This window comes from Diabrotica undecimpunctata, chromosome 8, assembly GCF_040954645.1.
Source record: "Diabrotica undecimpunctata isolate CICGRU chromosome 8, icDiaUnde3, whole genome shotgun sequence".
NCBI classification, from domain to species: domain Eukaryota; kingdom Metazoa; phylum Arthropoda; class Insecta; order Coleoptera; family Chrysomelidae; genus Diabrotica; species Diabrotica undecimpunctata.
The window spans coordinates 10,294,414-10,306,668 of record NC_092810.1 but is presented as its reverse complement, the minus strand read 5'-3'; the positions used below and the strand labels follow the sequence as shown (position 1 = coordinate 10,306,668).

General features: G+C 34.3%; 1 protein-coding gene across 1 annotated transcript in view; it reads right to left on the bottom strand.

The window, feature by feature from the left end:
- The window catches only part of ss (aryl hydrocarbon receptor spineless), a 400,860-nt gene that overhangs the window by 214,606 nt on the left and 173,999 nt on the right, over positions 1–12,255 (bottom strand). Inside the window, exon 2 of the mRNA XM_072542458.1 lies at positions 1,600–1,790. Within this exon, the coding sequence (XP_072398559.1) occupies positions 1,600–1,790 (191 nt within the window). The remainder of the gene's footprint in view (positions 1–1,599; positions 1,791–12,255) is intronic.

Genomic DNA, 12,255 nt, shown 5'->3' with positions numbered 1-12,255 from the left:
AATCTGTTAAATAATAAAAACAGTTGTTAAAGCAAAGGATTAGGCAATTCTAAATAGGAAAACCTACTAGTTATTAATAAAAGTGAAAATTTTGCATACCACTGTTATTTCAGTTACAATTTATTGCACAACAATTTAAGTATAATTCATTTAAATCAATATACCTACTTTAGTCAGGATAAAACCACTTATAGTAAATTTCATCTCATTCCATTACACAACTTAAAAAGTACGTACGTACCTTCACCCGTAGCTAAACTCAGTCCACTCCAATAATTAGCTAATTATATGTATATCATTTACTGGTACGCAAAGTAGCGAGGGTCCTACTGACACGGTGTGATGGGTTCCTATTATCGTGAGGGGGTTAACCGGGGTTTACGATGCGGAGATAGACCAACTGACACGTCCGCCAGCTGTTCGTCACAAAAAATAAAAACTTGGATTGGACTTCATGTCATTTATCTCTCCGGCTGAGAACGATAGGAGCTCTGCTAATTATTTTTGGCGTTTTACTAATCCTTTATACTGGGTGGCGAGAAACTCGAAACAACTATTTTTTCTTTGGCAATAATTAACCTCTTTGTATAAAACTCTTTCAGAGATCTATTAGTAAGCAATATTCCTCTTTGAAATGGAATAAGTCATGACATTTTATCCAGTAGACGTGACTGCTTATCTAAATATGTGCCATATGCATTTCGTGTTGGAGAATTGGCAACGAACTTACATCGAGAATTTAATACATCAAACCAATCAATAAATAGCTGAACAATTACAGCAGCTTCTTTCCAGTAACTATCTTTTACATAGGTCCATTTTCTCCAGCATAACTAATAGCTTTTGCCACATAATTTGATAATAATTTATAGAGCTTTTTAAACAGAGATGATGTAGTGTCAATTTAGGCGCAATTGTCAATTTTAAAGTTGATATATTCAGTATATATTTAGTATATTTAGCTTCAAAGTAATTTTTGTTGATTATTTTAATGCCAATAATAAAACCATGATCAATTACATGGTTGCGGGCAAGTTTAATCAAATTAATGTGAGATCTGCAAAAAAAAATATTTAAAGACTTTTCACAAGGGTGATTAATTTGTAAAAACAATTGATCCACCGCACGATGAACAAATACATCTACTGGGACAGGGAATCCTACATCTCGAACACCGTAGTACCCTGTACTGTTGCTTCGCAGGTGACGTCATGCGCACTGGAGTACACATTTCTATTCCTTGAGTAGTATACCAGTATTTACATATCGTTATGTATGGTATTGGAGCATAAATTAGTAAAATTTTTCACGTCTGAATCGGAATCCATAGTACGATATAACAGTTATTTCAGCATCTCGACTTCGTCAGCCGTCCGAGCTGGTTCCGATTCAGACCATCTCTAAAAATTATTTAATTGTTTAGTTCTTCGCCACCAGAGCAGATGGCACCTTTGTGCTCGAACCACTGAATGTGGGAAGATTTTAGATGTGGGGAGACATTAGTTAGACTTTTTGGTGACGTATCTTCTTCTGTAGCATTCTTTACCGGTTGGAAATCTATTTGCAAATATTCATTAAATTTTAACAAAGACCACTTACCTTGAAAATAACTTTTGGTGCGTAAGTAGCTAACCGACAATCGGAGAATGGAAAGTCGATCCAGTTTGGAAAGAATGTTCTGTTCGAAGGGCAGGAGACTAGCAAGGGTGTCCAGTTCGGCATTTAATCTCTCCCGGTGTCTCTTGCTAGGGTTACTCTTCGTGACGCCATCTTTTGGTGTCGGTTTTAAACTAGAACAAAACACAGTTTTGTATTAAAATGGAAATTTTAACTATTATTTTAATAAGATTTACAAATTTGTTTTGCAACATTGCAATATATAATTAAATGTAAGTCGAAGAAAAGTTTCCTGCAGCGCTAGCGCAAAAAAATACAATAAGTGAGTCACGGTTTTAGGGCAGGCAGTGATTTCGTTAGCTACAACCATGGCAAGTAGGATGCTAACACTATAGTGCTGATTTCTGCAAGAATTGCGTATAATAATCGCAAAAATTCAAATTAAAAAAAAAATAAAGTATGGAGGATCACTCCTTTTAGGCCAGGCCTTGTCAAAATTAAATTGTTAATACCAGAAACATTTGACGTGCAGCTTACTGTCCTTTCTACAAAAATATCTCAACAAGTTTCAATTATCGGCAACAACTAACATACAGCAAACAACAATATTTCTCAGATCTCATACGTAACAGCGGAAAAACATCGAAAACCAAAGAAAGAACAAGCGATCATCGTTTGTTTGTTGTCAGCGACACAGAAACGTCCTGCTTCGCCTCCAGAATCTCCAACAGCAGGGTCTGTATATACTTAACTAATAAAAATACAGTAGATGAACTTGCAAAGTCTCATCCGTTCATATAAATCGGCTCCCTTACTTTAAATATACTTAAACTGGTATTCCAACAAAAATATATGTCCCAATATCTAACGTCTCTTTGTTTATTCTGCACGAAATTATGAAAAATGCAGTTAAAAGCTAGGTCCAAGAACAGTTTCTTCAGTTTCGTTTTTTAAAGCAGGCATTCTGAAAGAAAAATTCTCATTTATGATTAGCTTTAAACATCAAGTTTATATATTTTTCTCCTCTGGAACCTTCAATCTTCAAACCTCTCTTTTGATCTGTTTTAAAGAAAACGAAAATAAGATATTGAATGAATGGATAGCAAATATTGATTCCTCCAGCTAAGCAATTACTTCCACTCCTTTAAGGGTCGAATCCACACCTGCTGAAAAAATACCAGAAAACAACACTGTTTCTTCCACATCAACACAGGTATCTGTTTCAGTAAATAATAAACCACCTACATTTTCAAATAAAAACTCCTCATTAAAACATCATTATCATCATTCTGGCTTTATAACACTGCGTGATCCTAGCCTCCTCAAAAATTTCTCTTCAATCGTCCCTATTTATCATCTTTTTCCGCCAAGCACGTATTCCCATATTTCTTATGTCTTCATCGATGTTATCAAGGAACCTTGTTCTGGATGTTTCTCTTCTCTGACCAAGGGGTCTATTAAGGTGCGTTTTTATCCGCATTACATACTATATCAACCTCAGACGTTCTATTTTAATATGTTTTACAATATCAGGTTCCTGATTTTGTAGTTTTATTTATGTATTTGCGGTAGTATTATTTTCAGTATTAAGGAGCGCTCCCAGTTATATAAATTCGTTCACTGCTTCGATGACGCCTTTTTTTATAGCAAGTGGCCTAAGGATTTGTAGTTGCGTGCTATTTTCATATACTTCGTGTTTTGTTGGTGTTTATTATTAAGCCCATTTTTGTAGCTGATTCTTTTTATACTACAGCGTCGTACAGCGTTTTCCATTCTCTCATTATATGGACATCATCAGCAAAGGCAAGGCTTTAGACTGATTTCTTATATATTGAACAAATAGTTGTGATAAGTGACTTACGTTTTACCTTTTCCAGAGCCAAATTTAACAGTATACAGGAAAGAGAGTCCCCCTGTGGGAGCTCGTTATTTGTTTTAAAAGGTTCAGACAATTCCTCCTGAATTTGTACTCTACATTCAACTTTTTCAAGATTTAGTTTTGTTAAATTTACCAACTGATGTGGTATTCCTAGCTTCTTCATTGCTTTGAAAATTTCTCTTCTATTCACAGAGTCGTAGGCTACTTTGTAGTTTATAAATATGTGATTAGTATCAATGCCATATTCCAGTGTTCCTTTTTAAATTTGTTTCAAGGTTGCAATCAACAGAACAACCAATTCAATATCTCAAAGATACATAAACACACTATAAACGCCCACACTCAGAATTTTCTTCTCCTAACGAAAGAACTGGCATAATTGAAGAAGCTACTCATATGGAACAAACAAATCCATGCCGGGTATTCCAAACCACAAACCAAGAAAAAACATAATCGGTTAAATTGTGACTAAACCTTAACATCTCAATAGTAAAGTACATCACTATTGAGATGTTCCGCGGAAAACTTGTTTACCTGGACTATATTTAAGACCATCAGAGTGGCGCCATTGTAAGCTACTACGTGGCAATAACACACACTGTGCTGTTCTCTGAGTTTGGAAGTTTGTCCTATGAACTTATTTTGTTATCACTATTTTAAAAAATAGTAATTTTTAAACCTAATAATATAAAATTATATTAAACGTTTTTCAAATACCTTTTAATTACTGTTTGTATACTTAATACTAAAGCAAACATAGAATTATGTTTAGCAAACGTATAGTAACTGACAAGAAAATTATTATATAATTAAAAATTGTAAATTGAAACAAATAATTACTATTTTTTGTTTATAAGAAGTGCATAATCGCACTTATATTATATCTATATAAAGTTATTTTTTTTTTTTTTTTTTTTTTATTTCAACTTTAACGTGCTCGGCTACTATGGCCACTTACACAGGTACTATAACATGAATTTTCATTACACAAACATTAAGTGTTACATTAAGAATATGTTACAATAATACTGAATGATAATAATATGTTATACAATGTCTAAATTAAAATCTAATTATATTTTTTGATATAAGTGTTCATCTCTAAGGAATTGTAGCACAGCTTTTATTTGGTCAGGGTTGTTTAGGATATCTCGTACTTCACTTTTGAGTTTGTATTGTAATCTTCTGGCCAAATGTTGATGGCATTCAGTGAGAATATGTTTGATTGTCAAATATGATTGGCAGATTTGACAGGAGGGACGGATGCTAGAGGACATTAGGTAGCCGTGTGTGAGTTTTGAATGTCCTATCCGAAGTCGTCTTATCACAATGAGATCTCGTCTTGAGAGGGCTGAATAGTCAAATGTAGGCTGACTGGTTATTGACGGTTGTATTTCGTGTAAGATCGAACGGTTAGAGTTCCAATGCTGCTGCCAAAGGAGTCTGGTTCTTCTTTTAATAAATGATTTTAGGTCCTTACAAATTTGAATTTTATCGGTGATTTCAGGTGATGCTGTAGCAAGTTTAGCATAGTGATCTGCAGTTTCATTGCCTTCTATACCAATATGAGATGGCAGCCAGATTATGGTAACTGTTATGTTTTGGGACAAGATAATTTGGTAAGAGTCTAGGATCTTTTGGACGATTGGATGATCAGTAAATATATTTTTGATAGAATAGATTGATGCTAAAGAGTCTGTGCATATGGCAACCTGCTTATTAGGTGGAGATATATGGTTAAAAGCTTGCAATATACTAAATAATTCGCCAGTATGAACGCTGCTGATGGCTGGTATAAGTGATGACTTAATTAGTGAATGAGAGGTTGTAACAGAGCAGCCTACTCCTGTGTCATTTTTTGAGGCATCCGTGTATAATATTAGGTCGTATTTATTTGTATCTATAATGTCTTTAAATGCATTTATAATGATCTCTTTCGGATGTTTATTTTTATCGAAGTTGGTGAGCGAGGTGTTAAATTTGGGCGTGGACATAATCCAAGGAGGAGATGGAGGGAGATAAAGAGGAAGGGTATGTGTAAGAGAGATATCATTAAGTGTCTGTGCTAAAATTAGTGGAATAGGTTTTATTGGTGGTAAGAAATTGGTATTGTGTAAATTATACGTGGACATTACAAATAAGGGATGCACTGGATTAGAGGGGTTAGCTGATACCGATGCTGCATAAGAGAGTAGCAGTTGTTTTCGTCTTATACAAAGAGGAGGTTCGTTAGCTTCGCAATAAAGATTATCTACAGGACTAGATCGAAAAGCGCCAATACAAAGACGAAGGGCTGTGTTGTGAATTGAGTTTAAAAGGTTAATATATGTTTTGGAGGCGGATATATATATGTGACAACCATAATCTAGCTTGGAGCGTATTAGTGATCTGTATATTTTAAGAAGTGAGTTTTCGTCAGATCCCCAATAATGATGTGATAGAGTTTTTATTATGTTTAGTCTTATGCTCGTTTCTCCTTTTATTGCAAATATATGTTGCTTCCAAGTTAGTCGTGAGTCAAACGTTAATCCGAGAATTTTGCATTGTTTAACAACAGGAAGAGGGACATTGTCGATCAAAATAAGTGGAGATGGAGAAGGGGGACGTCTACTAAAGTTTATAATTTTAGATTTTACATTGGATAAAGATAACCCCATGTCACTAGTTTTTTTTAAAAGTGTGTCAACAGCAGTTTGAATAAGCTTCGAGGTGGTAGAAGAGTTTTGTCCATGACAGTAAATTACTAGGTCATCAGCATACATGATATGTTTAATAGGGGAAATGAGGTGAGAGCATAAATCACTTATTGCTAGATTAAAAAGTGTAGGACTTAGTACCGATCCCTGAGGTACGCCATCAGTTTGAGTATGAGTAGAAGATAAAATACCGTTGACAGAGACTCTGAACGATCTAGAAGATAGAAAATTTCTTATGAAGTTAAATATATTACCATTAATATTAAGAAGGATAAGTTTGTTTAATATACATTGCCTACTTATAGTGTCAAAAGCACCTTCAATATCAAATATGGCAGCTACGACTTCTTGTTTTTTGTTTAAGGCCTCTGATATATGAGTTTGGAGGATTACAAGGTTGTCTTGGGTTGAACGGTTCTGACGAAATCCTGACTGTTCACTAGCAAATATCTTATGTTTTTCAATGAACCATAGGAGTCTTTTATTAATCATTTTTTCGAATATTTTGCACATCGTACAAGTTAGTGATATAGGTCTATAAGAGTTGGCCAAGGAACGTTCTAGGTTAGGCTTTTTAATAGGTATTACGATAGAGGTTTGCCATTGATTGGGAAATTGGTTAGATGACCAGATTAAATTATACATCTCAAGTATTTTGAGTAGGCTACAGTTTGAGAGCTTTTTGATTAATATGTAAGGAATGTCGTCAGGACCAGCGGCATTGTTTTTACAAGTTTGAATAACTGATACTAGTTCTTCAAAAAGAAAGGGAGAATTAAGATGTATGATGTCCATTATTGTTTCGGGTGAGGAACAGGGTGGGGCGTTAGGTAATGGTTTTCGTAAGGAGGCATCTATTTTACTTTTGAATTTAGTGTCGAAGTGCGTTGCTAGGGTTTCACCGATTTCTTGATTGTCAGTGATTGTAGTGTTATTTACAGCAATACTAGAGATTTTGAGGTTGGTGTTGTTTCCTTGGATTTGCCTAATCTTTTTCCAGAGGTCCGCCGGATTGGTGCTTGAATTAATAGAGGATACATATTCTCTCCAAGATGATTTTTTACTTTGTTTAATAATAAATCGGGCTTTGGCTCTGGTTTTCTTTAGTTCAATAAGATTCTCCAGATTTTTGTTTTTACGGTAATTTTTAAGAGCTAATTTTTGTTGTTCTGTTGCAGTTTGGCAAGATGTATTCCACCAAGGTACTGCCTTTCTTTTATGGGAAATACTATTTTTGCCTATGTGCAAATTTGCAGCTTTAAGTATGGAATCTGTGATTAATAATAGATTATTGTTAATATTGTCGGATAGGGATAGAGAAGGTAAGGTGTTATCTGTTTGTGAAGTATAGTCTATCCAGTCGGCATTTTTTAGCCGCCAGAAGTTTCTGGTTATAGTTTGTTCATGGTTGGAGATATCAGATGATACAAATATTGGAAAGTGGTTGCTGTCATATAGATCATCGGAAGTTTTCCAAGTTAGTGAAGTATATGTTTTTGGGTCGCTAAAACTAAGATCTATCGCCGAAAATGTGCCAGAGGAAAAGTTCAGATGCGTATTAGAGCCTGTATTTAGTAGACAGGAGCCTGTGCAATTGATAACGTTTTCTATAGTTTTACCTTTGCCATTAGTATGGTTTGACCCCCACATAAAGTTATGAGCATTGAAGTCACCTACTAGAATATATGGAACGGGGAGCTGATATATAAGATTTAGAATTTCAATTTCTTTAAGGGGGTAGTTAGGAGGAATGTAAACACTGCATATCGTAAGTTTATTAGGACGAAAAGTAGTTACGGCGATAGCCTCGAGTTCGGTGGTGATGAGAAGATGGGATGAATATATTTCACTTGAAATAAAAATAGATGTCCCACCACTGGCTCTGTCACAATTAGTTCTGATATAATGATATCCTTCGAACTTTTTTAGTGTGGGAAGCTTAGATTTTTTTGAGTTCGTTTCTTGTAGACATATGATATCGGGTTGTTTTTCTGTCACTAGTTGTTGGATTCTTTCAATGCGGGGAAAGAACCCATCGCAGTTCCATTGGATTAAATTGAAGGTGAATCTTGAGTTGAAGGGGTAAGGGGCAACTGAGATGGTTGTTCTGGCTGTTGGGAGATAAGGGTTTTGGTTTCATCATCGGTTAAGAGTTCAGATGAGACGCTGATATTATCAGAGTCATCTGGGTTTAGCTGTCTTTTGATTTTCTTTTGAAGTCTCGTAAGTCGATTTTTAAGGGATCTTTCCTTAGTTTCTGAATGGAGAACTGTTATGTCTTGTAATAGTCCTTCAATATTTGACGTAAAAACAAAAGCTTCATTAAGTGGATTAGGATTACCATGTGTATTTTCTAGGAAAGCAATAAACTGAGTCTCGGTCAAAGTTAGACCAGATGGATTATTTTTATAAATGGCCGCTACGGATTGTAGTGAACTAGCTGTTAGATTATGTTCCTCTGATTTTGTAGTTTTTGCTTTTTTCTTGTGAGGTTTGGAGATAGTGTTTGTTTTTGTGGATAACGGAGGAAGCATTTGGTTAGACGCTGGTTCGGGTGTACTTGCTGAAGATAATAGAGAAGGAGTATCAGAATTGCTGTCTGTTGATATAGCTCTTTTTTGTCCTTGTGTGGGTGGAATTGATGGGTGTATAGTTTCAGTATCTATTTCAGTGTGGGTTTCTGTGCAATTTAAAGTAGTTAGGTCTGATTGAACAGGAGTGTTTACGTCAGAAATTATATCAGTAATTTCAGATGTAGAGAGCTCTAGATGGGGTAGTTCAGTTTGAGAAAAAGTAGTTGGATTATTGGTACATGAGTCAGCGGTATGTCCGACCTCTTTACATAAAAAACAATGCAATTTATCTGTAGAAATAAATATTCTATAAGGTGTGTTTTCGTATGTAATAACGAAGTTTCTATCTATTGAAAAGTTCTCTTTATCGGGGATAATATACGTTACTCTTCGGAAGCTCATTATGTGTGCATAACCTTCTCCGAGTGCACCACATTTCACAAATGACACAGGAGAGACCAGCTGTAATCCAATATCTTTAAGGGCTTTCTCAATTATGGAATGTGGAATTGAAGGAGATACGTTAGATATAAGAAGGCGTTTAGCTGGGGTGATAAGTCTTCTGATGGGAACTACTGTAGAGTTGATAGAAACATTTTGATGTGTTTTTAGAAGGTTATCGACAACTGTAGGCGAGGAAAGATAAATACAGATGCGGTTATTTGGAATACGTGATGCAAAGGTAATGTTTTTTGGGATAACAATGTCCCCTATAGCTTTAACATAGTCGAATAAAACAGTATTTGGAATAGCATGCATTAAAATGGCTTGCTCCTTACGTGGGAAAGTAGGAGGTGGAGGTTTGGATAAAGTAGCAGCGACATATGATTTTGTGGGGAGGACTTGTGGAGTTGTGAGGTTTTGATTTGAGTTCATTTTTGTGAGTGTTCCTGGATACCAAAAACACTTCACTTAATTTTTAGTATTGCAACAGTCGTCCTATTAGGACACTGTGGAAAATAATAGGAATATAACAGTTACCTGTATCTGCAGTTTTCCTTCAGTTGAATATAATAATATTATAGTCCAATAATAATTGCGGTTTCCATAACACACAAAATAATTCGAATTATCACATCACAAGGTAATGTTTACTCGTTGGCTACATCAATGGGAATCTTGAATAATAATTAATTGTAATATAACTATTAAATACTGTTTAATATACACACAATTATTAAAAATTAATAGGAGAACTTTTAATTATCAAGTTTAACTTTGACAGTTATTTGACAGTTGATATATAAAGTTATTGATATTAACCAATTTTAACATTCCAATTAAAAATATAATTTATTGATACATATTATTTAATTTCTACATACTTTCTAGGCTAGGCTTTCCGGAGAACATCCTATAAATGTAATATTGTACACGAATTTTTTTATTATGTCTCTTTTGTACTCACAGAACCTCAAACCATGAAGTTAAGACGCTCGGATCTCAATATAAGAATATATTAAGTATATATTAGTTTCATAGTAAACATTGGGTAAACAAAATAATAGAAGATTAAAGAGCATTGATGAAGACTTGAAATTAATCGAAACGTCCGTCGACAATTTATTGATAAATGTTCGGCTTTTTTATTTTTATATTTATTATTATTATTATATGTTATTTTTTGTCTTCTATATTTTGAACAACTTCTGTTAGTTTTTAAAGGTCTAATCCTGTCAATTTCTTGACATTACGTAGGTCATTTGTTATTTAATAGAAAGTTTAGCTCTCTATTATCGTTTTCAATACAAGTTGGGAGCAGTATATCTAAATATATGCCTCGGGTAAAATATTTTGAGTTTTTTGATAATTTGTATAAGTACATCATCGTTATTTATTACTACATGTAATTTTTAGCATGCTATAAAAGACCAACCGCCAAGTTAAAAGACCGCATGCGATAAAAGACCGCAAAGTGGGCGGTATTTTATAAATCCGTTTCGAGCTATTTCAATTCTGACCTTTATCTCCTCATTGTAACAAAAAGTGTGAATGGACGATGGACGCCAATGTAACAAAAAAACAAATTAATTAAGACTGGCTAGCGGAATCTGCCGGAGAGTGACTACTTGACACTCAAAAGAAGATTCGTCCAATTTGTATGCCCTACAGAGGCCGAAAAAAGAGAAAATGAATGAGAAGGTAATATATATATATATATATATATATATATATATATATATATATATATATATATATATATGAATAATGTAAATGAAAGTGATAGACTATACAAGTTGTTCTAAGATGTGCTTGGGCGCCAGGAAAGTATTAACATATACCTTCAAAGATATCTTGTAAATCTGTATACCCTTTTTGCTGAAATGAAAAGGAAAACAGGCATGAATTGAAATATTTAGTCTTCACAACAAATGTAATACCTAGCCAAATATATACAGTTTAATTCTTTATGCTACCCAACACCACAGTAAATGAGGGAGGTATTTCCGGCTGGTTTCTTGAAGTTGTCTGGGAATAGTATGGTAAAGATCTAGACCTCTGAGGAAATAGCTAAGACAGATGAGAACCAACCCTGGAATCAGGTGCAAATCCGACCAGGGAACAACTTAACCCTTCTTCTTTAAAAAAAAAATCTCAGAAAAAAAAAACGAAATAAGAAATTCCCTCCTTGACTTCTGCTTGACTCCTTCAGTAGGGGGCTCAGAGTGGCTATAAACCAAACTCAACAAAAAAAAACCAACTAAAACTTTCTTCAACTTTACTTCAAAAAAAACTTTAATATTCTTAAAAAACAAATTCTTGGCCATCTCTGGCCAACTTCTTTTTAAACCCAACTTTTCTTCCCCGAAGTCAGAACAAGAGTGCTAATTGCTAGTCGGATAAGCATATCTGCCAAAACTGCCGATTGGAGTCGCTGTTTAATACCAACTTAGAAATTACTAATTACTAAGAATATCGACTGAATATTGATTTATAGATTTTATTTAAAGTGATGCAAGGATTATTGAAGTGACGGACTCATTACATCATCTTGATCTAACTATGAGTTTATCATTGCTCCGAGGTATTTATACTTGTCGACTCTCTCTAACGGTTTACCCTCCAATATTTACTCCTATATTCATTGTCAGTCCTATCTTTTTGTTTTCTCTGTTAATGATTTCTATGAGAACTTGTAAATCTACTATATCTTTGCCATGATTGCGGTATCGTCTGCAAATCTTATGTTAATAATGATGTTCTATCCAATCTTTACACCTTCAGTTCTTTCCCATAATGCCTCCTGAAATATTAGTCGGGAGTACACAATAAATAATTGTGGCGAGAGCACACATCACTCTCTGACTCCTCTTTAAATTTCTACTTGGTTTCAATGGCTTTTTGAAAATCTATATAACAAATAAATACGTATTTTTTTTATTATATTCCCTGCATTTTTGTAATAGTACCAATATTACGCACAATGCCTTTCTTGTTCCCATTTCACCTCTTTATCCAAACTGTAGGATTATTTTTCTCGGATAAGGGT